Raw genomic sequence first — 22735 nt, forward strand, 5'->3', positions numbered from 1 at the left:
CTAACACTTAGATTTTGTCAACTTTTTCCTATGTATCCGAGAAATGGATATTGATATAGAATTTAATCACTCTTATACTTAGATTTTGTGAAATTGCTGTATTGTCTGTCTAAGAAGCGACTTCAATCGATAATGAATGTTAATAAAAAAAAATTCAATTTTTTTTTCATAATTTTCTGAATTAAATTTCTGTATTGTGTATCCAAGAGGTGAATTCAAGAAAGAGTTTGTTACTTACTTACTTACTTACTTACTTACTTACAATTTTTTCATAATGACATAATGACATATCCAACAATGGATGTTGATAAAGAATTTATTCATTCTGATACCTAGATTTTGTCAATGTTATCCCATGTGTCTGACAATAGATGTATGCAAATTCCTTTTCTTACATCTCCGACGCTTTATCAGACATTCCAAACGTTTGACATGCTAGCTTATTCTAAAAATAATGAACACATAACAATGTAATGCATAATATATTTTTAGTGAAATAATGCTATGTAGAATATTAATACAAAAATATATTATGATACAATATTAATATCAATGATTAACTTTGGACGTTTTGAATCTGTTCCATAAAATAGTTCACCATGTTCTTTCTGGATTTGGTAGCTATTGTCTTCTCTAAGTTCGTAATCAGTAGAATAATCATTATTCCATTTTGAGTCATACACAATTTTTACTGGTGCGTCATCAACAGGCTCAATATGCTTTTCGTCTTTGGTATTATTTGGTCCATTGACTGTTTGATCAAGTTACGTTTGCTGGTGCTTTTTTTTTCATCGATTCATCTGTATATTCTGTTGTTACATTTTTTGCCAATGCCGTTTTTATTTTTCTGGCAATTTTACAGTTTATTATACCATTATTTTTACGCAGGTAACGGATTTGGCACGTAGACGAGATGTGGATTACGATATTAGTAGAAGAGTAGGCCTTTCTTTTTTTGACCTTCCGTTGAATGCTTATACCCGAAAGCTAACGATTGGATGTATCAGTAGGTAATGTGTTACCTGCAACAGTAGCAAGGAGTTGTCCTCTATCATCAACGACTATTTTTATGTTGGCATTCTCTTTGAGTGCAATCATCTCTGGAGATCTCAATCTCCCATAACCACCAAAATAAGAGTTGAATTTGTTCGGTATGCCAAAGAAATTTAATTCCTTACTGTCATGACAATGCATGCATACATTTCCAATAGTGCTACCACTTGTAATTGTTTCATAGTTTAAATACTTCTCCTTGTCGGCATTCAATGCAACAATAACATTGTCGTGTGAACATAGTTTACTAAAATGTTCCATCTTCACTTTTTTTTTAAAGATATGCCTTATGTGTTAACCATTCCACTTCGTAAACAATACTGATTTAACACATGCAATAGACTAGGTAGTGTCGATAACCAGACATAGAATACCAGTGGGAAAGCCACATCATGTCTCTGAGCAATCATAGAGTACAATTGTTAGAGCCGTAAGCATATTTTGTCATTTTAAGATGCGTACAAAAAAAAAATTAAGTTGAATAATTTCGAAGTTAAAAAAAAATAGTTTGCTTTTATGAAAAAAATATTGAATTAGAACCATCAGTCCTCATCATTATGAGTATCCAAAACTGGACTTAAGTTTCACATTTGAATTAGAGAATTGTATTTTCCATAATTTTCTTACAACAAAAAAAACTAGAGTTTGCGGTGAAAACCCTTATTAGCTTAGATTTTACGGAAATAGTTTTATTTTTCGATCCAAAAATGGACTTAAGTTTCACATTTGACCCAGAGAATTGTATTTTCCATAATTTTCCATTTTCTTACAAAAAGCTAGAGTTTACGGTCAAAAACCCTTATTAGCTGAGATTTTAAGGAAATAGTTTTTTTTTGATCCAAAAATGGACTTAAGTTTCACATTTGAACCAGAGAATTGTATTTTACATAATTTTCTTACAAAAAGCTAGAGTTTACGGTCAAAAACCCTTATTCAATCAGATTTCAGGCTACCAATTCGCCCCCCCACTATCAAACTATAACTACGCTAAGACACCCCTCTGTCATCGTCCCATCTCCCCAAAAACACTTTTCAGCCATTTCTAGTTAAAATTTTTATTTCAACTCATTCATTCGGGTTTTTTCGCAAGCAATTCGCCCCCAACTATCACACTATAACTACGCTAAGACACCCTTCTGTCATCGACCCATCTCCCCCAAAACACTTTTCAGCCATTTCTAGTTAAAATTTTTATTTCAACTCATTCATTTGGGTTTTTCGCTAGCAATTAGCCCCCCACTATCACACTATAACTACGCTAAGACATTCTTCTGCCATCAACCCATCTCCCCCAAAACATGTTTCAGCCATTTCTCGTTAAAAATTTTATTTTCAAGTCATCCAATCTGGTTTTTTTTGTAAGCAGTACGCCCCCAAACTATCAAACTATAACTACTCTATGACAGTCATCTGCCATCGCACAATCTCCCCCAAAAAATATTTTTTCAGACATTTATCGTTAAAATTTTTATTTCAACTCATTCATTTGGGTTTTTCGCTAGCAATTCGCCCCCCACTATAACTACGTTAAGACACCCCTTTGTCATCGACCCATCTCCCCCAAAACACTTTTCAGCCATTTCTAGTTAAAAATTTTATTTCAACTCATTCATTTGGGTTTTTCGCTAGCAATTCGCCCCCCACTATCACACTATAACTATGCTAAGACATCCTTCTGCCATCAACCCATCTCTCTCCCAAAACACTTCTCAGCCATTTCTCGTTAGAAATTTTACTTTCAAGTCATCTACTCGGGTTTTTTTGTAAGCATGACGCCCCCACAGACTCCAGAGACATATGCTACGTGGCAGCTAGCTAACTTTAGACAATTTCCCCCCAAAATAATTTTTCAGAGATTAACTGAGAAAAATTCTATGTCAACTCTTTCAGTTGGGGTTTTCGGTAGCAATTCATCCCCCACGATCCCACTATAACTACGCTGAGACACCCCTCTGTCATTGACCCATCTCCCCCTAAACACTTTTCAGCCATTTATAGTTAAAAATTTTATTTCAACTCATTCATTTGGGTTTTTCGCTAGCCATTCGCCCCCCCCCCACTATCACACTAGAACTACGCTAAAACATCCTTCTGTCATCAACCCATCTCCCCCAAAACACTTTTCAGACATTTCTCGTTAAAAATGTTATTTTCAAGTCATCCATTCGGGTTCTTCGTAAGCAATTCGGCCCCCACTATCACACTATAACTACGCTAAGACATCCTTCTGCCATCAACCCATCTCCCCAAGAACACTTCAGCCATTTCTCGTTAAAATTTTTATTTCAACTCATTCATTTGGGTTTTTCGCTAGCAATTCGCCCCCCACTATCACACTATAACTAAGTTAAGACATCCTTCTGCCATCAACCCATCACTCCCAAAACACTTTTCAGCCATTTTTAGTTAAAAATTATCATAGAATTCGTTCTGGAACAAATGGACTAAATTTCCTTGCATTCTCATATAAGCTTTCTAATTCAAGTGGTTCAATTCCCCTGTCCCCTCTTTGCAGGCATTGTAATATGAATAATGAAACAATTGACCATTGCCTATTTTAATGTAATATGCTGACGTCTGAACAACATACCTTGCTTTCTAAACTGTTAAACTACTTCAAACACCACAAAATCCCACTATCAGCCAAGAGCCTAGCCAACTATACCTGCACACAGAGCATAGAAATCGACATCTATAATCTTATATTTGAACTCCTAGAGTCTAAATATCTGCTGAAAGATATCTGAATATATCTAATAAATATGAGGCAATAAAGCCAGTAGCTCTGTAGCCCACAGAGTGAAGCAAAAGGAAAAGGGCTAAATAGTTTTACTGAAAAGCCCGCCTGCTGTTAAATAGAAGAAGAAGAGTTAAAAATTTTCTTTCAACTCATTCATTCGGGTTTTTTCGCAATCAATTCGGCCCAGAGTACAGCACTATAAGTACTCTAAAACACACCGCTGCCATCACCCCGCCACTTGTGTATTATACAGAACACATCGAAGAAATAAAGCTATCCGTTACTAAAATTCTTTTCTTGCCATCTAGATCTCTCTTAGTATAAAATGTTTAGTATACTATAACGTTAAACTCTATTTAAATTGATAACACTATTCAAACACAACATGTTTATTATACAGAACACATCAAAGAAGTAAAGCTAGGTCAACTCATAAGACCATTTAATCATCGTTAACCATTTCCATAGATTGATATTCTTCCAAATTTATAATAAATAAGGTATGAGTTAACAACCCCAAGGGGTTACCTTAACTGATAATCACCAATTCGTAAATGCGATACCCCGTTTTTCTCTACCTTCATACGTTCCAATTCGCAAATTTTATCTAGCTCTGTTTTTTCCCCTATTATTCAATTAATATCGTTCGTATAGTCCAATTCGCAAATGCTAAACTGTTTTTTTTCTCCACCTTCATAGGATCCATTTCGCAAATGCTATCTACCGACACATTCATAACGAACTATTCTTTACTAAAGGCAATTGTCCATAAAAATCAGAAACCATTCTTGATAGCACATACTTCAAAGAAATGGAACAGTGGATAATACATGGGTGATACACAGCTTTTCCTACAAAATCATTCCTAAATACACAATTTGACAATTTCTAGTTTTCGATTTAAAAAAAAAAAACAATTATACTCTCAAAACGTTTTTGACCACTTTATAGATTTGCTCGCTTTTTGCAATGTGCACGTGAAACTGTAGTGTATACCATGTGAGGGAGTACTGACTCTCTTTGAAAAGGTGTAGAGCATCAAGCAAATAGTATGGGAATTCCTAGGGCCTCAAGCAAATTCCATATATACAATCTACTAATGTGGCGTGGGCATTAACTATCGTCATTGAAGCTTTTCAATCTGCTGGATCAAATGTCTATTAATAACTTTTAAAACTCAAGCCTAAACGGAACTGATAATTCACACACTACTTGACAATCTAAGCTTGAAATTTAAGTCAAGTTGTCTTTTCCCTTTCTTTGAACAGCACTATTTTTCTCTTATACCTTTATTTAAATCATCTCTTAGTCTATTTAATTTGATTATGTTGAGCAATTTACTTCCTACTGAAATCAAGCTAATACCTCTATAATTACTGCAGTATCTTTCTTATAAATAGATTTAGTTAAAGTTCTCCGGAAATCTCTAGTTTCTATTTACCAGGAATCGTGTCCATGTTCAATATCTTATGTTATAGCCACCATATTTCAAAAATGCATGCAGCATAATATCAGTACCTACATCCTTTTGCATTTGTTAGTCCTTTTAACTGCGCCTCTGTCTGCTCATTACTGAATAAATGTTCGTTCACTTTTAAATCATCCAGATATTCTGAGTATTTTCCTTTTAAACTGCATAACCCACACTCAAAATTTTAATTTCAAGTGTTTATGTATAATTTTTTTAATTAAATAGTTTAGGTTTATGTAAATAGTTGAGTTAATAGGTAAGTAGTTACGTGGACTTTCGCGTGATCGCAAACCTTCATAGGTCTTCTCCTGCGTGAAAGTGTTGTTTAATTTATTTATTTGTTTGTGAATGTGGATTAATAAACTTATGAACTCAAAATTTTAAGCCCATCGTTTCTTAACACTATCCTTATCAATAATTGAAATAATTTCTATCTTGAATTAGGACTTGTCAAAACTGACTACTTCCTTTAAACTCCTTAATATATTAAAATATTATATTACTATTATGTCGTCTAATTTCATCTTCCTTAGCAGTTCATTCAAAGCCTCTCTTTTCCCGTCTCCTTAATTCATACTGTAAGAGTTTATCCACTTTCCTTGAATTCCTCTTATTCTTGTTAAATCTATCACTCAGGAGCTTTTTATCCAAAAATTCTCTATTCTACCAAACTTTGGAGTCGCTAAAATTCCTAGCTGCCTTTATAAATTTTCTTCTCAAACACCCTCTGCTGCTTCACAAATTGTTTTCTTAAAATCACGCCGTTTTTCTTCTACATTATCAAGATTCTAAACTCTCCAATTGCATATCCTACTGTTAGAACATTTCTCTCAAATTCTTATCCTAAAATCTATCAACCTCATCAAGTCATTGTTCTGGCTAGGTGTCAGGAGCTTTTTGAGTTAAGAAGTATGTTCCTTAAAGGTGATATACTTGAGTTTCTGGGGATCCTGCAGACGAAATTAAAAAAGACAATCATCCAGGTTTTTAGATATGCTAATAAAGTGGTAAAAAGAGTAGAGTAAAAGTAATGTGTACTATGGAATACTTTATCGCATGATCGTGCTAGGTTTAAATGAAAAAAAAAATTGTATGCATGATGTTGACGTTGTAAGGAAAAGAGAGTAATATAAGTTCGTGTTTTTTCGTTGTTGTTGTTTTTGCCGGGAGGAGAGAGTAGATTTATGTTTCTATATGTGATTTGAATTTTCCATACTCTGTTGTATGGCCTTGTTGGGCTTATAATAGTCACCGTATGGTGACTTTATACCGTAACCGTATACCGTAAGGCTACCTATACCGTAATGCCTACCGTAAACCGTAAGGCTACCTATCAAGTATACCGTAAGGCTACCTATACCGAAATGGCTCACCGTATACTGTAAGGCTACCTATCGAGTCACCGTATGCAAGAAAGATGTCTTAGATGTTGAATTTCATAAAAATAAAGGTCAAGAATCTTAATATGGACAATAATTTTCGAACAAATAAAAGTTTAATAGGGATAAATCCTTTTACTAGACAATGAAAACAGTTACAAAATCTCTTGATATTTCGGTCATATACATAGCGACCATCTTCAGCAGATAAACTGAACATGGCTACTGTATATGTGACCGAAATATCCAGAGATTTTGCAACTCTTTTCACTGTCTAATAAAAGGATTTATTTCTATCGAACTTTTAATTGTTCGTCATAAAAAGGTAGTGTGGTCTTCAAAAATGCCGACAAGCTTTGTGGTTACTCAAATCATCTAACTTTGAAGTAATAATTATTTTCTTTTCTAAGCCTTAGGTATTTAAGCTCCTTGAAAATATTTTAAGTTCGTCGTTGACGGCAATATAGTGGAAATCCTTACAAATATATGCCAGTATCTTGGCAAATCCTATTATCTGAATTTGAGTTCATTATTTCTAAAAACATTGTTTAGTACCACAAAGATTTCAATTTCAGTGAAAACAATGAATCTTAGTGTATATGCTATATTTTTTTTACAATAAATAAAAAATTTTTTTTTACAAAAAATTTATTTTTTAGATAAGTTTGAAGTTGGAGAAAGCTGTTATGACATAGCTATTAATCAAGAGGCACAAGAAAGTGGAGTTTATTTAATACATCCACCAAACTTAATTCAAGGACCCTGGAAGGTTTACTGCGACATGGAATCAGAAGGAGGTGGATGGACTGTAAGCAATTTCAAATTTTCAGTTTGTATCAGCCCCAAATTTTCATTTTGTGCATCAGTGTTTAAATAAATTAGCACCTAATTATTTTTGTGATGTTTTATCATCGAATTCTGCGTACCATTCTTATGATACAAGGAATTCTGCGGACCTAGTACATGAGAGACGACACACTGCTAGGTTTAATTTTGTATTTAGGCTTGTGTGTTTTTCGGTATGGAACAGTCTCCCGGAAAGCACTAGGATGGCTGAGAGTGTGACCTCTTTTAAAAATAGGTTAAAGAATTTCTTAATGAATAGGGATGGCGGAGGGGGGGGGGGCTGTATTATGTCTTCTGTCTTAGTGTAAGGATTGGTTTGCGGTTCCCATGAGGTTTATTTCTTATTTATTTATATGATTGCATTGTTATTATTATTTTTTTTTCCATTATATATGTGAGTAAGTTTTCTTCAATATATATATGAGTGAGTAAAATAGTGAGTCCTGCCACAAACAAATCTGTATAGATTTTCACGTGGTAGGTCTGTTTTATATGTTTTTTTTGTGACTATTGATATTTAATAAAAATGAATTTTCTCTCAATTTTCTCTCTCTGCATGGTAACTAAAGCTCTTAAGCTCAAAATAAAATTTAAAGGAACCCCCCCCCCCTAAAAACATAAGTTCTGTGAAAAGGTAATATTTTAGAACCAACTTCTTCAATTATGAAACTTTAGTTTAAGAACGCAAAACTGTTTCCCCAAAAAATTGGGTGTTTGTTGGTCAATATTTTGACAAAGTGCAAACGAAAATTGAAACCGGCCTTTCTAAATATTAAATAAAAAAAACAAGTTTTTTTAACTGAAAGTAAGGAGTGACATTAAAACTTAAAACGAACAGAAATTGTTCCGTAGATGATAGGGGCTATCCCCTTCTCAACGGCTCGCTCTTTGCGCTAAAGTTTTTTATTGTTTTAAAAAATAAAGTTGTGAGAAAAAAGTTTCTGTTCGTTTTAAGTTTTAATGTTGCTCCTTACTTTCAGTTAAAAATTTTGTTTTTTTTAATTTAATTTTTGAACGTTTTTGAATTAATGGAGGTTTTGATTTTGGCTCACCGTACATGAATAATAAAAAAAAAAATACATATTAATTTTACTTTTATTTGGTTAAATGGCTATCTCGAAAGTTGTTTAATTTTATTTACGAACGTTTTTATTAGCAATAAATATATGTAACTTACGTATTAACTTACGCAACGAACTTCTATATCCATATATTTTTAATACGTATATTAGGGGGTTTGTCCCCTAGTCGATACCTCCCTCTTTACGCTAAAGTTTGAATTTTGTTCCAATTCTTTAACAATGACCCCTAAATCCCAAAGGCCGTTAATTAGAATAAATAGCTAATATGAAAGTACAAAAAAAATCTTTGGCTTAAAGAGTGAGGTACTGACTAGGGGGTGAACCTAATCATATACTTACTAATTTCTGTTCGTATTAAGTTTTGATGTTGCTCCTTACTTTCAGTTGAAAAACTTGTTTTTTTTATTTAATTTCTTATCGTTTTCTTAAATAATGCTGGGAAATCCGGCGCCCCCTTCATAGAAATGTCCCGCCCCCCATGAAAACTTCCTCCATGGACAGATCCTCCCACATAACCCCCGCCCCCCCCCCCCATTACCAGAAACAAATCCCCCTGAAAACGTCTGTATACTTCCCAATAACCAATACTATATGTAAACATTGGGTAAAGTTCATAACTTTCAGCCCTCCCCTCGGGGACGTTGGGGGATTAAGTCATTAAAAGACATATTTATTACATTTTCGACCATACTGAACAAAATGGCGCTCTCAAAATTTTGATTTGGTGACTTTGGGAAAAAATGAGCGTGGGATGGGGCTTAGTTGCCCTCCATTTTTTTGGTCACTTAAAAAGGACACTAGAACTGTTCATTTCCGTTCGAATGAGACCTCTCATGACATTTTTGAACTATTGGATCGATAAGATCACCCGTAGGAAAAAAACAACAAATAAACACGTATCCATGATCTTCCTTACGGCTAAATATGAAAAATTTCACATCTTGGCAGATAGGAGCTTGAAACAGCTACAGCAGGGTCTTCTAGTACGCTGAATCTGATGGTGTGATTTTCATTAAGGTTCCATAGCTTTTAGGGGGTCTTTTCCCCTTTTTTTGAAAATCAGTCAAGTTTTCTCAGGCACGTAACTTTTGATGGGTAGAACTAAACTTGATGATACTTATATATTTGAAATCAGTATTAAAATCTGATTCTTTTGATGCATCTATTGGTATCAAAATCCCGTTTTTTACAGCTTCGGTTACTATTGAGCCGGGTCGCTCCTTACTTACAGTTCGTTACCACGAACTGTTTGAAAGTTGTTTTTTAGTACTTTCAAAAGAACTATCTATTCTAAGTAACCGGCCTTTGTGATTCAGAGGTTTGTGATTCAAACAAAATTTGAATTTTAGCGAAAAGGGCGAGGTATTGACTAGGGGGCGAACTCCCTAATATACGCAATAAAAACATACGAATATAGAAGTTCGTTACCTAAGTTAATTCGTAAGTTACGTCAGAACAAAATTTCGAGAAAGCCATTTAGCCTAAAAAAAGTAAAATTAATATGCAAATTTCGTTTTAATTATTCAGGTATGGTGAGCCAAAATCCAAGCTGCCTTAATTCAAAAACGTTCAGAAATTAAATAAAAAAACAAGTTTTTTTAACTGAAAGTAAGGAGTGACATTAAAGCTTAAAACGAACAGACATTATTCTGTATATGAAAGGGGCTGTCCCCTCCTCAACGCCTCGCTCTTTACGCTAAAGTTAGACTCTTTCTTACAACTCTATTTTTTAAAACAATAAGAACTTTAGCGTAAAGAGCGAAGCGTTCAGGAGGGGACAGCCCCTTTCATATACGGAATAATTTCTGTTCGTTTTAAGTTTTAATGTTGCTCCTTACTTTCAGTTAAAAAAACTTGTTTTTTTATTTAATAGCGTAAAGAGCGAGGTATTAACTTGGGGGATAACCTCCTCGTATACGTAATAATTTCTGTTCGTTTTGAGCTTTAATGTTGCTCCTTACCTTCAGTTGAAAAAAACTTGTTTTTTTAATTTGATTTCGGATCGTTTTTTAAATAATACTGGGAAATCCGGCGCTCCCTTCATAGAAATGTCCCTTCCCCAAAGGAAACTTCCTCCATGGAAAGATCCTCCCCCGTAAACCCCTTCTCCGACCGCCCCCCCACCAGAAAAATTTCCTCCTGAAAACATCTGTATACTTCGCATTAACCAATACTATATGTAAACAATGGGCAAAGTTCATTAATTCCAGTCCTTCCCCCGGGATCTGTGTGGGATTATGTCATTCTCAAAGATATATTAATTGGATTTTTGACAGTGCTGGACAAAATGGCTGTTTAAAAATTTTAATTGGGTGACTTCGGGAAAAAATGAGCGTGGAAAGGGGCCAAATTGCCCTCCAATTTTTTGATCAATTAAAAAGGGCCCTAGAACTTTTAATTTCCGTTCGAAAGAGCCCTCTCACGATATTCTAGAACTACTGGATTAATATGATCACTCCTGGAAAAAAAAACACGAAAAAATAAAAAATAAACACGCATCCGTGATCTTTCTTCTGGCAAAAAATATAAAATTCCACATTTCTGCAGATAAGAGCTTGAAACTTCTATAGTAGGGTTCTCTGATACGCTGAATCTGATGGTGTGGGTTTCATTAAAGTTCTTTGACTTTTCGGGGTTGTTTCCACCTTTTTTCGAAAATAAGACAAATTTTCTCAGGCACGTAACTTTTGATGTGTAAGACTAAACTTGATGAAACTTATATATCTGAAATATGCATGAAAATTTGATTCTTTTGATGTATCTATTGGCATCAAAATTTCGGTTTTTAGAGTTTCGGTTACTATTCAGCCGGGTCGCTCCTTACTTACAGTTTGTTATCACGAACTGTTTGATTAAACAAAAAATAAGTGTTTTCAAAGGAACGACATTAATACTTTTGACGAATATATATGTGTATCTCAATTTTGGTGGAAAAAATATATGAAACCTTGTTTAGCCTCCTTGGAAAATTAAAAAAAAATTTTTTTTTTCTGCTTTTCTGCACATGTGGGCATGAAACATCAGCTCCGGGATTCCTCCCGTCTTTATTGAATTTTGCAAATTTTCTCAGACTAATAATTCTTATGATCAACGTTAAAGCTAATAAGTTTTACATACTCAGAATCATCACGAATTAAAGATTCTATTCATGTATATATTGTAATTGAAACTCCTTTTTTTAGGATTTCACTACCACTGTCATGGTTCACTACCACTGTTTCACTACCACTGCCACTGTCAGTGGTTCACTACCACTTTTTTTTAGGAATTCCCTTACAATTTGTCATGACAAACTGTTTAAGCAGGTTGTTTCACTTCATGTCTATAATATGCTTTACAATAGGCCTTGAAAATTTGTGCCGAATACTATTCCCCTTCATCAATTTTTAAACGTTACTCGCTCCTTTTAAGATGTAAAAAAAATTAGTTTATTTGTAGAAAAACTTTTTACTTATAGTTGACATCAAATAATCAAGATAAAGTTGGTCATCAGAAAATTGCTTAAATTTTGATATATGAATTTTGAAATTATGCTCGGAAGAGTTTGCTTTTAGTATTGTTTTTATACAGAGTGAATTCTTATTTTTTTTATGGAGTGTTTTATTTTTCTATTCTTATCTTCTAAATTCTTTCCCAAACCTTCCACGACAGAATTACCCTTTTTTGATTTGGATAACTCCCTAGTTTTACTTAGGGGCAATTTTCTGACACCCTACTATTATCGAGTTACTAAATTGATGACACTCTATTCTTATAGAATATGTGTGTATGCATAAACCCCAAACAGTGTCTGGGGCTGAAACATACAACCCCCTCATTTTTGTCGTTTTTATCTTCTGTTCATAACACCTTTTTAATTTCCTTGTTTATAAGATCTATGGCTATGTCATATTCACCAATATCTTTGTAAAAGAAAATACTCGTAGTTTTCCTCTTCAATATTGAATTTCAGGATTGTTTTAAAATTTATTTGAAAGGCATAAAATTGTGCCCTAAGAGAGTGTTTACGTAAAACAGAACTTCTACAAAGAAAGTAATCTTAGAAAAAAAATGGTGTGATTAGGTATTTTTTCGAATACTACACTGCCTTTCTATGACGAACAAACTTAGGGCAATCCTGATAAAAATGAAAATTTTTAGTTATACACAGGTTCAATTCGGAAGACATAGCTGCAGGTGTAGCCGCATCCTAATAAATGGGAAACTCTGTTCTATTGTAGTAAAGTACGTTTTTAAAGAAAATGTGGATTGAAAAAGTATTTCGTATATAACAGTTTTGGAAATATCAAGTTTTATTCGGGTTCGGTTGAAAAGTATTCTAAGGTTACGAAACATTTATTTTTGAGTATTAAAACAAATATGTCTGAGAACCTCCAAAAATGAAGCCAAGTTGGTGTCAAAAGTATATCCCTTAAATTGTCGTTGTGTTGAACACTTAACAGGAGGCTTACAGTCCCGAGGCTTGAGCAACACGGAGAATCACATTTTTGCATGATAGTACTACCATGTCGTCTTTTTTCTTTATTTTTTCCGAGGATGATCTTATCGAACGAGTGGTCGTAGAGTATCAGGAGAGGGTTCATTTACAACTGAAATGAAGGTATCCAATTCTCTTTTTAATTATCATATTTGTTAAGAGTATTGTCTATTCTAGGTATTTCAGACAAGAGATGATGTGGAGCCCCACGAAAATTTTATGAGAGGGTGGGAAGATTATAAAGTCGGATTTGGGGACTTTGACCGAGAATTTTGGCTTGGAAATATTCTACTATATGCTTTAACCAATGTTGATAATGAAACTAAGAACGAACTCATGATTGATCTAGAAGATTGGAGTGGAAATAAAAGATTTGCTCGGTATAGAGGGTTCAGAATTGGCTCTGAGAAAGATCTATATCGTCTTTATCATCATAACCTTTATTTTGGAAACGCAGGTAAGTCCGGTTTTATTAAAGGGCATTACTGATGACTTTATCTAAGGATGAAAATGATTAGCCCTGATAGAAAACGTAGCGAAAGGGACCAATGATTGTTGTAGTAATTTGGCTATTTTGTCTGATTCAAAGCGAATCAGACACATTTATCTATCTAAAAGGGTAGATTTTTTTTTTAAATTATGCTAAATATTTATCTAAAAATGTGCCAACATACGTTTTTACCAGTGCGCAAAAGAGGCTTTTACTTATTTTAGAAAAAAATTTCTGGCTGGAGAAAACAATGTTTTGATTAATGTTGAAATAAACGGAAATCGAGTCATCACCGATATAAAGACATTTTTTTGAGTTATGGGACCTGAAATGTAGGCTGCAGAAGTAAAATTTGACTCCCCTGCGAGCCTAGCTTTATTGTAACGTTTATTCTTAGCAATACTGGGAGTGACCCAAATATCAGTTATCAGAAACTGAAATAGGTATGAAACAACATCAAACATACCGTTGACTTGATTAAGTTTCGTCAGTTTGTATAAACCTAAGATACAACAGAAAATGGCAATTTTTTGAATGAACGTGAACAAACGACGTTGCTCTAATAAATCCAACTGGAATATCTGATTATAAGCGAACTTCTATTTAGTCTTAATAGAACATTTAACTAGCTAAGGAAGATTTTTTAGATACCTATAAAAAAAAGAACCAGTACCATATTCTTCCTAGTATAGAAAATTCTATTTATTTAAATGACAGTTCTACTGGCAAATGGAATATTCGCTGAAATAAAGACATTGCTTTTGTTATTTAGGGATGTGAAATACGGTTTGTGTTGGTAAATCCGATTCTTATTAGAGTCTAGCGTTAGAGTTGTGCTTAGTCATAGCAGAACTAGAAGCCAGAAAATGTCATTTACCAGAAATGGAATTAGCTATGAAACCACATCAAAAATAACCTGTGACTTGATTGAGTTTCGCTAAGGTGTTTGAACTATGTTTCTTAAATATGAAACAAGCTAATACAAAAGCTGATTGGCACACAAGTGACTTTATGAAACCAAGTTGAATATACTCGTGATTTGATCAGGCTTTCTTGGGTTCTTTGAGTTAGGTATAAAAAACCACAAAAAGAATCAGATAGTGACTGAATTTGTACCATAGGTCTTATGACAATGTTAGTTGATTACAAATATTTATTCTCAGTAAAATTTGGTCTTCAGTACCTGATGCAGTTTCATTGGGATCTAAAATTGGGGTAGCAGTTAAATAATTTTGAGAACCAAAGGCAGCTAAAGTTTGGTATAAGTAGAAAGGACCCTAGTACTCCCACGAGAACAATACCCCTTCGAATCCCGATCCGGACACTTTTTTTTAAAAACTCCCACGCCCACACCAAATATGGGCATAGAGTCCCTATGGAGAATGATTGCGTAATCGGTCAATGACCTCTTTTTCCAAGATCGATTTATTTGTTGTTGTTGTTGTTTTGGTCAAGTGCATGCTCGGTGCGAATGTTATGATCCAGAAATAGGAAACAGTATTTGTTGTTGTTGGTTTGGCTAAGTGCACGCCCAGAAACAATTCTCCAGGAATAGACCCAAGACATTAATGAACTTCGCCCCGGAAATAGTTCTACTGGTCGAACTCCAAAGATATTAATAAACTTTGCCATGGAAACAATTCTACAAGAATGATCTTAGCGATGAAATGATTAACACGTGAAAGGGTTTCTTAGTAATTTGAAATGTGACAGCGCAGGGATGCCAAAAACAAAAGGAACACGCATAAATTACGTTTAGGGGTTATTTGGGCGAAAGCGTTTTAGACATTTTAGGGAATTATTTCGGCAAAACAGTTAGAGACATTTGAAAAGATGATTTTGGAAGATGTTTTAGAAGAGGATTTGAGGGTGAAACTCTGTGGTCGTTATAATACACAAGTTCCATTTGAACGGTGTCGTGAGGTCCCTTACCCCAACCCCAAAGGCCATCATACCCCACCCAACCCCGAAGGAAGCCCCCGGCCCCCCAAGGTTCCCACGGGCTCCCAAAGGGCCCCCTGAGCCACCATTTTTTAATACTTTTCAAAGGCATTTCAGAACAAGTTATTTTCTTAATGTCCCTCCTAATCCCATTTTCAAACTTGAAGTACTTATCTTTTTCACCCACAACTATACTCTACAGATTTTTGGATACCTCAACATCAAGAAATACTTTTCAAAGACCATTTCAGAACAAGTTACTTTCTTAATATCCCTCCTAAACCCATTTTCCAACTTTAAGTACTTATCTTTTTCACCCACAACTATACTTTACAGCTTTTTGTATACCTCAACGCCAATAAACACTTTTCTAAGACCATTACAGAGCTAGATCCTTTCTTAATGTCACTCCTAAACCCATTTTCCAACTTTAAGAACTTATATATTTAACCCACAACTATACTTTACAGCTTTTTGGATATATCCTAATCAAAAAAATGATTTCAAAGTCAAGGTCAGAGCATAATCTTTTCTCATTTTCAATTATCTACTCAATTTACTAGTTGATATAATTATATCTTTCAACCATACCTAAATGTAACAAATTTTTTCATACCTCCTACCCAATAAATACTGTTCAGACCAATTAATATAAAGAGACTATCTTCATTAAACTCCAAAACAAAATTTAAAACTTGAAGTACTTATCCTTTTCAACCACAACTTAGTTTATAGATAAGAGTTTGAAGTTTTACCTTAGAGACTTAGCTTAGAGTTTTAGTTTGAGTTCTAGTTTAGTTTAGTTTTAGTTAAGAGTTTAGAGTTTTTAGCTTAGAGTCTTAGCTTAGAGTTTTAGTTAGAGTTCTAGATTAGTTTAGTTTTAGTTAAGAGTTTAGAATTTTAGCTTAGAGTCATAGCTTATAATTTTACTTAAAGTTATAGTTTGGTTAAGTTTTAGTTAAGAGTTTCGAGTTTTAACTTAGAGTCTTAGCTTAGCGTTTTTGTTAGAGTTCTAGTTTAGTTTAGTTTTAGTTAAGAGTTTAGAGTTTTACCTTAGAGTCTTATCTTAGAGTTTTAGTTAGAGTTGGAGTTTAGTTTAGTTACAGTTAAGAACTTAGAGTTTTAGCTTAGAGTCATACCTTAGAGTTTTACTTAAAGTTTTAGTTTGACTAAGTTTTAGTTAAGAGTTTCGAGTTTTAGCTTAGAGTCTTAACTTATAGTTTTTTTATAGAGTTCTAGTTTAATTTAATTTTAGTTAAGAGTTTGATGTTTTACATTTGAGTTTCAGTTAGAGTTCTAGTTTATTATAATTTTATTTAAGAATTTAGTGTTTACCTTAGAGTCTTAGTTTAGAGTTTTAGTTAGAGTTCTAGTTTAGTTTAGTTTTAGTTAAGAGTTTTTAGTTTTTTAGCTTAGAGTCTTAGCTTAGAGTTTTACTTAGAGTTTTAGTTTAGTAAAGTTTAATTAAAGTTTAGTTTTAGTTAATAGTTTAGAGTTTTAGCTTAGAGTCTTAGCTTAGAGTTTTTGTTAAAGTTGAAGTTTAGTTTAGTAATAGTTAAGAGTTTAGAGTTTTACCTTAGAGTCTTAGCTTAGAGTTTTAGTTAGAGTTGAAGTTTAGTTTAGTTACAGTTAAGAATTTAGTATTTTATCTTAGTTATAGATTAAAGTTTGTTTTAGTTCAATAGTTTAGTAAATGCAGGGTCTTAAACATAAAAAGAGGCCTATCTGCTAAAGCTTAGAAAAGTAGTAGGAGTTATACTTCCGTTTAGTTTTAGTTAGGTGTATATAGTTTTAGATTTGAGTCTTATCTTCGAGTTTGTGTTAGATTTATAGTTTAGTTTAGTTTTACTTAAGAGTTTGGTGCTTTACCTTAGAGTCTTAGCTTAGAGTTTCTGTTAGAGTTCTAGTTTAGTTTACTTCTAGTTAGGAGTTAGAGTTTTTTAGCTTAGAGTCTTAGCTTAGAGTTTTTTTTAGAGTTTTTGTTTAGTTTAGTAATAGTTAAGAGTTTAGAGTTTTATCTTAGAGTCGTAGCTTAGAGTTTTTGTTAGTGTTCTAGTTTTGTTTAGTTTTTATTAAGAGTTTAGTATTTTAGCTTCGAGTCTTAGCTTAGATTTTTTGTTAGATTTATAGTTTAGTTTATTTTTAGTTAAGAGTTTATAGTTTTAAGCTTAGATTCTTAGCTTAGAGGTTTCGTTGAAGTTCTAGTTTGGTTTAGTTATAGTTAAGATTCGGTAGTTTTCGCTTAGAGTCTTACCTTAGAGTTTTTGTGAAAGTTTTAGTTGATTCGATCTTTAGTTAGGATTTTTGAGTTTTAGCTTATATTCGAATCTCATATTTTTATTTTGAGTTCTAGTTGAGTTTAGTTTTAGTTAATATTTTAGATTTTTTATCTTTGATTCTTAGCATATAATCTCTTTTTAAGTTCTAGTTTAGTTTAGTAATAGTTAAGAGTTTAGAGTTCCAGCCTAGAGTCTTAGCTTAGAGTTTTTGTTAAAGTTGAAGTTTAGTTTAGTAATAGTTAAGAGTTTAGAGTTTTAGCTTAGAGTCATAGCTTAGAGTTTTTGTTAAAGTTGAAGTTTAGTTTAGTAATAGTTAAGAGATTAGAATTTTAGCTTAGAGTCTTAGCTTAGAGTTTTAGTTTAGTTTTAGTTAAGAGTTTAGAGTTTTTTAGCTTAGAGTCTTAGCTTAGAGTTTTTGTTATAGTTCTAGTTTAGTTTTAGTTAAAAGTTTAGAGTTTTTATCTTAGAGTCTTAGCTTAGAGTTTTAGTTATAGTTCTAGTTTAGTTTAGTTTAGTTTTAGTTAAGAGTTTAGAGTTTTACCATAGAGTCTTAGCTTAGAGTTATAGTTAGAGTTGAAGTTTAGTTTAGTCACAGTTAAGAATTATGAGTTTTAGCTTAGAGTCATAGCTTAGAGTTTTGTTACAGTTCTAGTTTAGTTTAGTTATAGTTAAGAGTTTGGAGTTTTACCTTAGAGTCTTAGCTTAGAGTTGTAGTTACAGTTCGAGTTTAGTTTAGTTATAGTTAAGAATTTAGAGTTTTAGCTTAGAGTCATAGCTTAGAGTTTTAGTTAAAGTTACAGTTTAGTAAAGTTATAGTTAAGAGTTTAGAGTTTTACCTTAGAGTCATAGCTTAGAGTTTTAGTAAGAGTTCTAGTTCAGTTTAGTTTTAGTTAAGAGTTTAGAGTTTTAGCTTAGACTCTTAGCTTATAATTTGTGTTAGAGTTCTAGTTTAGTTTAGTTATAGTTAAGAGTCTCGAGTTTTTAGCTTAGAGTCTTAGCTTAGAGTTTATTTTAGAGTTCTAGTTTAGTTTCCTCGTAATTAAGAGTTTGGAGTTGTAGCTTTGAGTCTTTGCTTATATTTTTTTTTAGAGTTCTAGTTTAGTTTAGTAATAGTTAAGAGTTTAGAGTTTTTGCTTAGAGTCTTAGCTTAGAGTTTTTTTTAGAGTTATAGTTTAGTTTAGCTATATTTAAGAGTTTGTTGTTTTACCTTAGAGACTTAGATTAGAGTTTTAGTTTAGTTTTAGTTAAGAGTTTAGAGTTTTAGCTTAGAGTCTTATCTTATAGTTTTTGTTAGAGTTCTAGTTTATTTTAGTTTTATTTAAGATTTTAGAGTTTTTAGATTAGAGTCTTAGTTTAGAGTTTTTTGTTGAAGTTCTAGTTTAGTTTAGAGTTTTAGCTTAGACTTGGAATTTTAATTAGAGTTCTAGTTTAGTTTTAGTTAAGAATTTAGAGTTTTAGCTTAGAGTGTTATCTTATAGTTTTTGTTAGGTTTATAGTTTAGTTTAGTTTTATTTAATAGTATAGAGTTTAATCCTATAGTATTAGCTTAGAGTTTTTGTTAAAGTTGAAGTTTAGTTTAGTTAATAGTTAAGAGTTTTATCTTATATTAATAGCTTAGAGTTTTAGTTTAGTTTAGTTTTAGTTAAGAGTTTAGTGTTTTTAGCTTAGAGTCTTAGTTTAGAGTTTTTGTGGAAGTTCTAGTTTAGTTTAGTTTTAGTTTAGAGTTTTAGCTTAACCTTAGAGTTTTATTTAGAGTTCTAGTTTAGTTTAGTTTTAGTTAAGTATTAATATTTTTTATATTATAGTATTATATAAGTTTAATTTATAGTTATATTTTAATTTATTTTTATTTAAGATTTTATATTTCTAAAATGTATTATAATATTATAGATTTTTTTATATTTAAATTTTAGTTTATTTAAAGTTAATAATTTAGAGTTTTAGCTTAGAGTCATAGCTTAGAGTTCTACTTAAAGTTATAGTTTGGTTAAGTTTTAGTTAAGAGTTTCGAGTTTTAGCTGAGTCTTAGATTAGAGTTTTAGTTAGAGTTCTAGTTTAGTTTAGTTTTAGTTAAGAGTTTAGAATTTTAGCTTAGAGTCTTAGCTTAGAGTTTTTGTTAGAGTTGTAGTTTAGTTTAATTTTTGTTAAGAATTTGATGTTTTACCTTTGAGTTTTAGATAGAGTTCTCGTTTAGTTTAGTTTTAGTTAAGAGTTTAGTGTTTTACCTTATAGTCTTAGCTTAGAGTTTTTGTTAAAGTTGAAGTTTAGTTGAGTAATAGTTAATAGTTTATAATTTTAGCTTATAGTATTAGCTTATATTTTTTTTTATATTTATATTTTTGTTTTTTTATTGTTTATTTTTTTTTGTTTTTATCTTATATTATTATCTTATAGTTTTTTTTGAATTTATATTTTATTTTATTTTTTTTTTATAGTTTATAGTCTTAGCTTATATTTGTAGTTATAGTTGAATTTTATTTTATTTTTATTTAAGATTTTTTAGTTTTAGCTTAGAGTCTTAGCTTAGAGTCTTTGTTAGAGTTCTAGTTTCGTTTAGATATAGTTAAGAGTTTAGAGTTTTACCTTAGAGACTTAGCTTAGAGTTCTAGTTTAGTTTAGTTTTAGTTAAGAGTTTAGAGTTTTTTAGCTTAGAGTCGTATCTTAGAGTTTTTGTTAGAGTTCTAGTTTAGTTTAGTTTTAGTTAAGAGTTTGGTGTTTTACCTTAGAGTCATAGCTTAGAGTTTTAGTTAGAGTTCTAGTTTAGTTTAGTTTTAGTTAAGAGTTTTAGCTTAGAGTCTTAGCTTAGAGTTTTGTTAGAGTTCTAGTTTAGTTTAGTGTTAGTTAAGAGTTTAAAGTTTTTAGCTTAGAGTCTTATCTTAGAGTTTTTGTTGAAGTTCTAGTTTAGTTTATTTTTATTTAATTTTTAAGAGTTTTTGAATTAAATCTTAGCTTAGAATTTTTGTTAGGTTTTTAGTTTAGTTTAGTAATAGTTATGCGTTTAGAGTTTTAGCTTATAGTCTTAGCTTAGAGTTAAAGCTAGATTTACAGTTTAGTATAGTTTAATTTAATAAGTTATAGTTTTTTAGATTATATTAGTAGTTTATAGTTTTCGTTAGAGTTCTAGTTTTGTTTAGTTAAAAGTTTTATCATAGAATCATAGCTTAGAGTTTTTGTTGAAGTTGAAGTTTAGTTTAGTCATAGTTAAGAATTTAGAGTTTTTAGCTTAGAGTCTTAGCTTAGAGTTTTATTTAGAGTTCTAGTTTAGTTTAGTTTTAGTTAAGAGTTTCGAGTCTTTAGCTTAGAGTCTTAGCTTAGAGTTTCTGTTAGAGTTCTAGTTCTAGTTTAGTTAAGAGTTCTAGATTTGATTAATATCTTACATTTTTATTTAGAGATTAAGCTTATTTAACTTAGAGTTGATAGTGTTGAATTGTAGCCTTGAATCTTATATTAAATGTTCTGTTAGTGCTCTGGCTAATTTTAATTTTAGCTTATAATTTATAGTACTAAATTAAAGTCTTAGCTTAGAGTTTTATTTAGAGTTCTAGTTTACTTTAGTTTTAGTTAAGAGTTTCGAGTTTTACCTTAAAGTCTTAGATTAGAGTTTTAGTTCGGGTTGAAGTTTCGTTTAGTTTATTTATAGTTAAGAGTTTATAGTTTTAGCTTAGAGTAATAGCTTAGAGTTTTAGTTAGAGTTATTGTTTAGTTTAGTTTTAGTTAAGAGTGATAGCTTAGAGGTTTAGCCTAGAATCTTAGCTTAGAGATTTAGTTAGAGTTGAAGTTTAGTCTAAACTAGCATAACCACAAAATTACACAATATTGCATAGAAATACCAAAACTATAGGTTATATTAGGTTAGGTTAGAGGTTAAGTTTTTCCACGTTTAAGTTAGGTTAGATTAGGTTAGCTTATCATGAGCGCTCATGATAAGCTAACCTAATCTAACTGGTACAAAGTCGACATGGGGGGGATTTTCCGGCGAGTATGGTTAGGTTAGGTTAGGCTTGGGGGGATTTTCCGGCGAGTATGGTTAGGTTAGGTTAGACTAGATTAAGTTAGGTTAGATTATATTAGGTTAAGTTAGGTTAGGTTAGGTAAGTTAGGTTAGCTACGTTAGGTTAGGTTAGGTTAGTTAGTAAACATCTCTCCATGTTTAAGTTAGGTTAGGCTAGATTAAGTTAGGTTAGGTTAGGTTAAGTTAGGTTAGGTTAGGTTAGCCTACGTACGCGCGTGTACGTTGGCTAACCTAACCTAACTTAACTTAACCTAACATAACTTAATCTAGCCTAACCTAACCTAACTTAAACATAGAGAGATGTTTACAAGCTAACCTAACCTAACCTAACTTAGCTAACCTAACCTAACTTACCTAACATGACTTAACCTAATCTAATCTAACCTAACTTAATCTAGTCTAACCTAACCTAACCATACTCGCCGGAAAATCCCCCCAAGCCTAACCTAACCTAACCATACTCGCCGGAAAATCCCCCCATGTCGACTTTGTACCAGTTAGATTAGGTTAGTTTATCATGAGCGCACATGATAAGCTAACCTAATCGAATCTAACTTAGACATAGTGAAACCTAACCTCTAACCAAACTTAACCAAATCTAACCTATGGTTTGGTATTTCTATGCAATATTGTGTAATTTTGCGGTTATGCTAGTTTAGACTAAACTTCAACTCTAACTAAATCTCTAAGCTAAGATTCTAGGCTAAACCTCTAAGCTATAACCCTTAATTAAAAATAAACTAAACAATAACTCTAACAAAAACTCTAAGCTAGGACTCGAATATAAAACTCTAAACTATTAAATAAAAATAAACTAAACTGAACTCTAAACCTAACTAAACCTCTAATCTAAGACTTTATTTTAAAACTCGAAACTCATAACTAGAACTATACTAAAGTAGAACTATATAAAAAACTCTAATCTAAGACTTTATTGTAAAACTCTTAACTCTTAACTAAAAATA

The 22735-nt window shown here is 32.1% G+C and overlaps 1 protein-coding gene across 1 annotated transcript in view; it reads left to right on the forward strand.

Annotated features, from left to right (window-relative positions):
• LOC148939473 (microfibril-associated glycoprotein 4-like) overlaps positions 1 to 22735 on the forward strand; it is a 93540-nt gene that overhangs the window by 39763 nt on the left and 31042 nt on the right. The window contains exons 3-4 of the mRNA XM_089106639.1: positions 7303 to 7451; positions 13226 to 13505. Coding sequence (XP_088962765.1) covers positions 7303 to 7451; positions 13226 to 13505 — 429 coding nt within the window. The remainder of the gene's footprint in view (positions 1 to 7302; positions 7452 to 13225; positions 13506 to 22735) is intronic.

Source organism: Artemia sp. Qi Xiang Cuo, chromosome 21 (genome assembly GCF_049724085.1).
Source record: "Artemia sp. Qi Xiang Cuo chromosome 21, ASM4972408v1, whole genome shotgun sequence".
Taxonomy (NCBI): Eukaryota; Metazoa; Arthropoda; class Branchiopoda; order Anostraca; family Artemiidae; genus Artemia; species Artemia sp. Qi Xiang Cuo.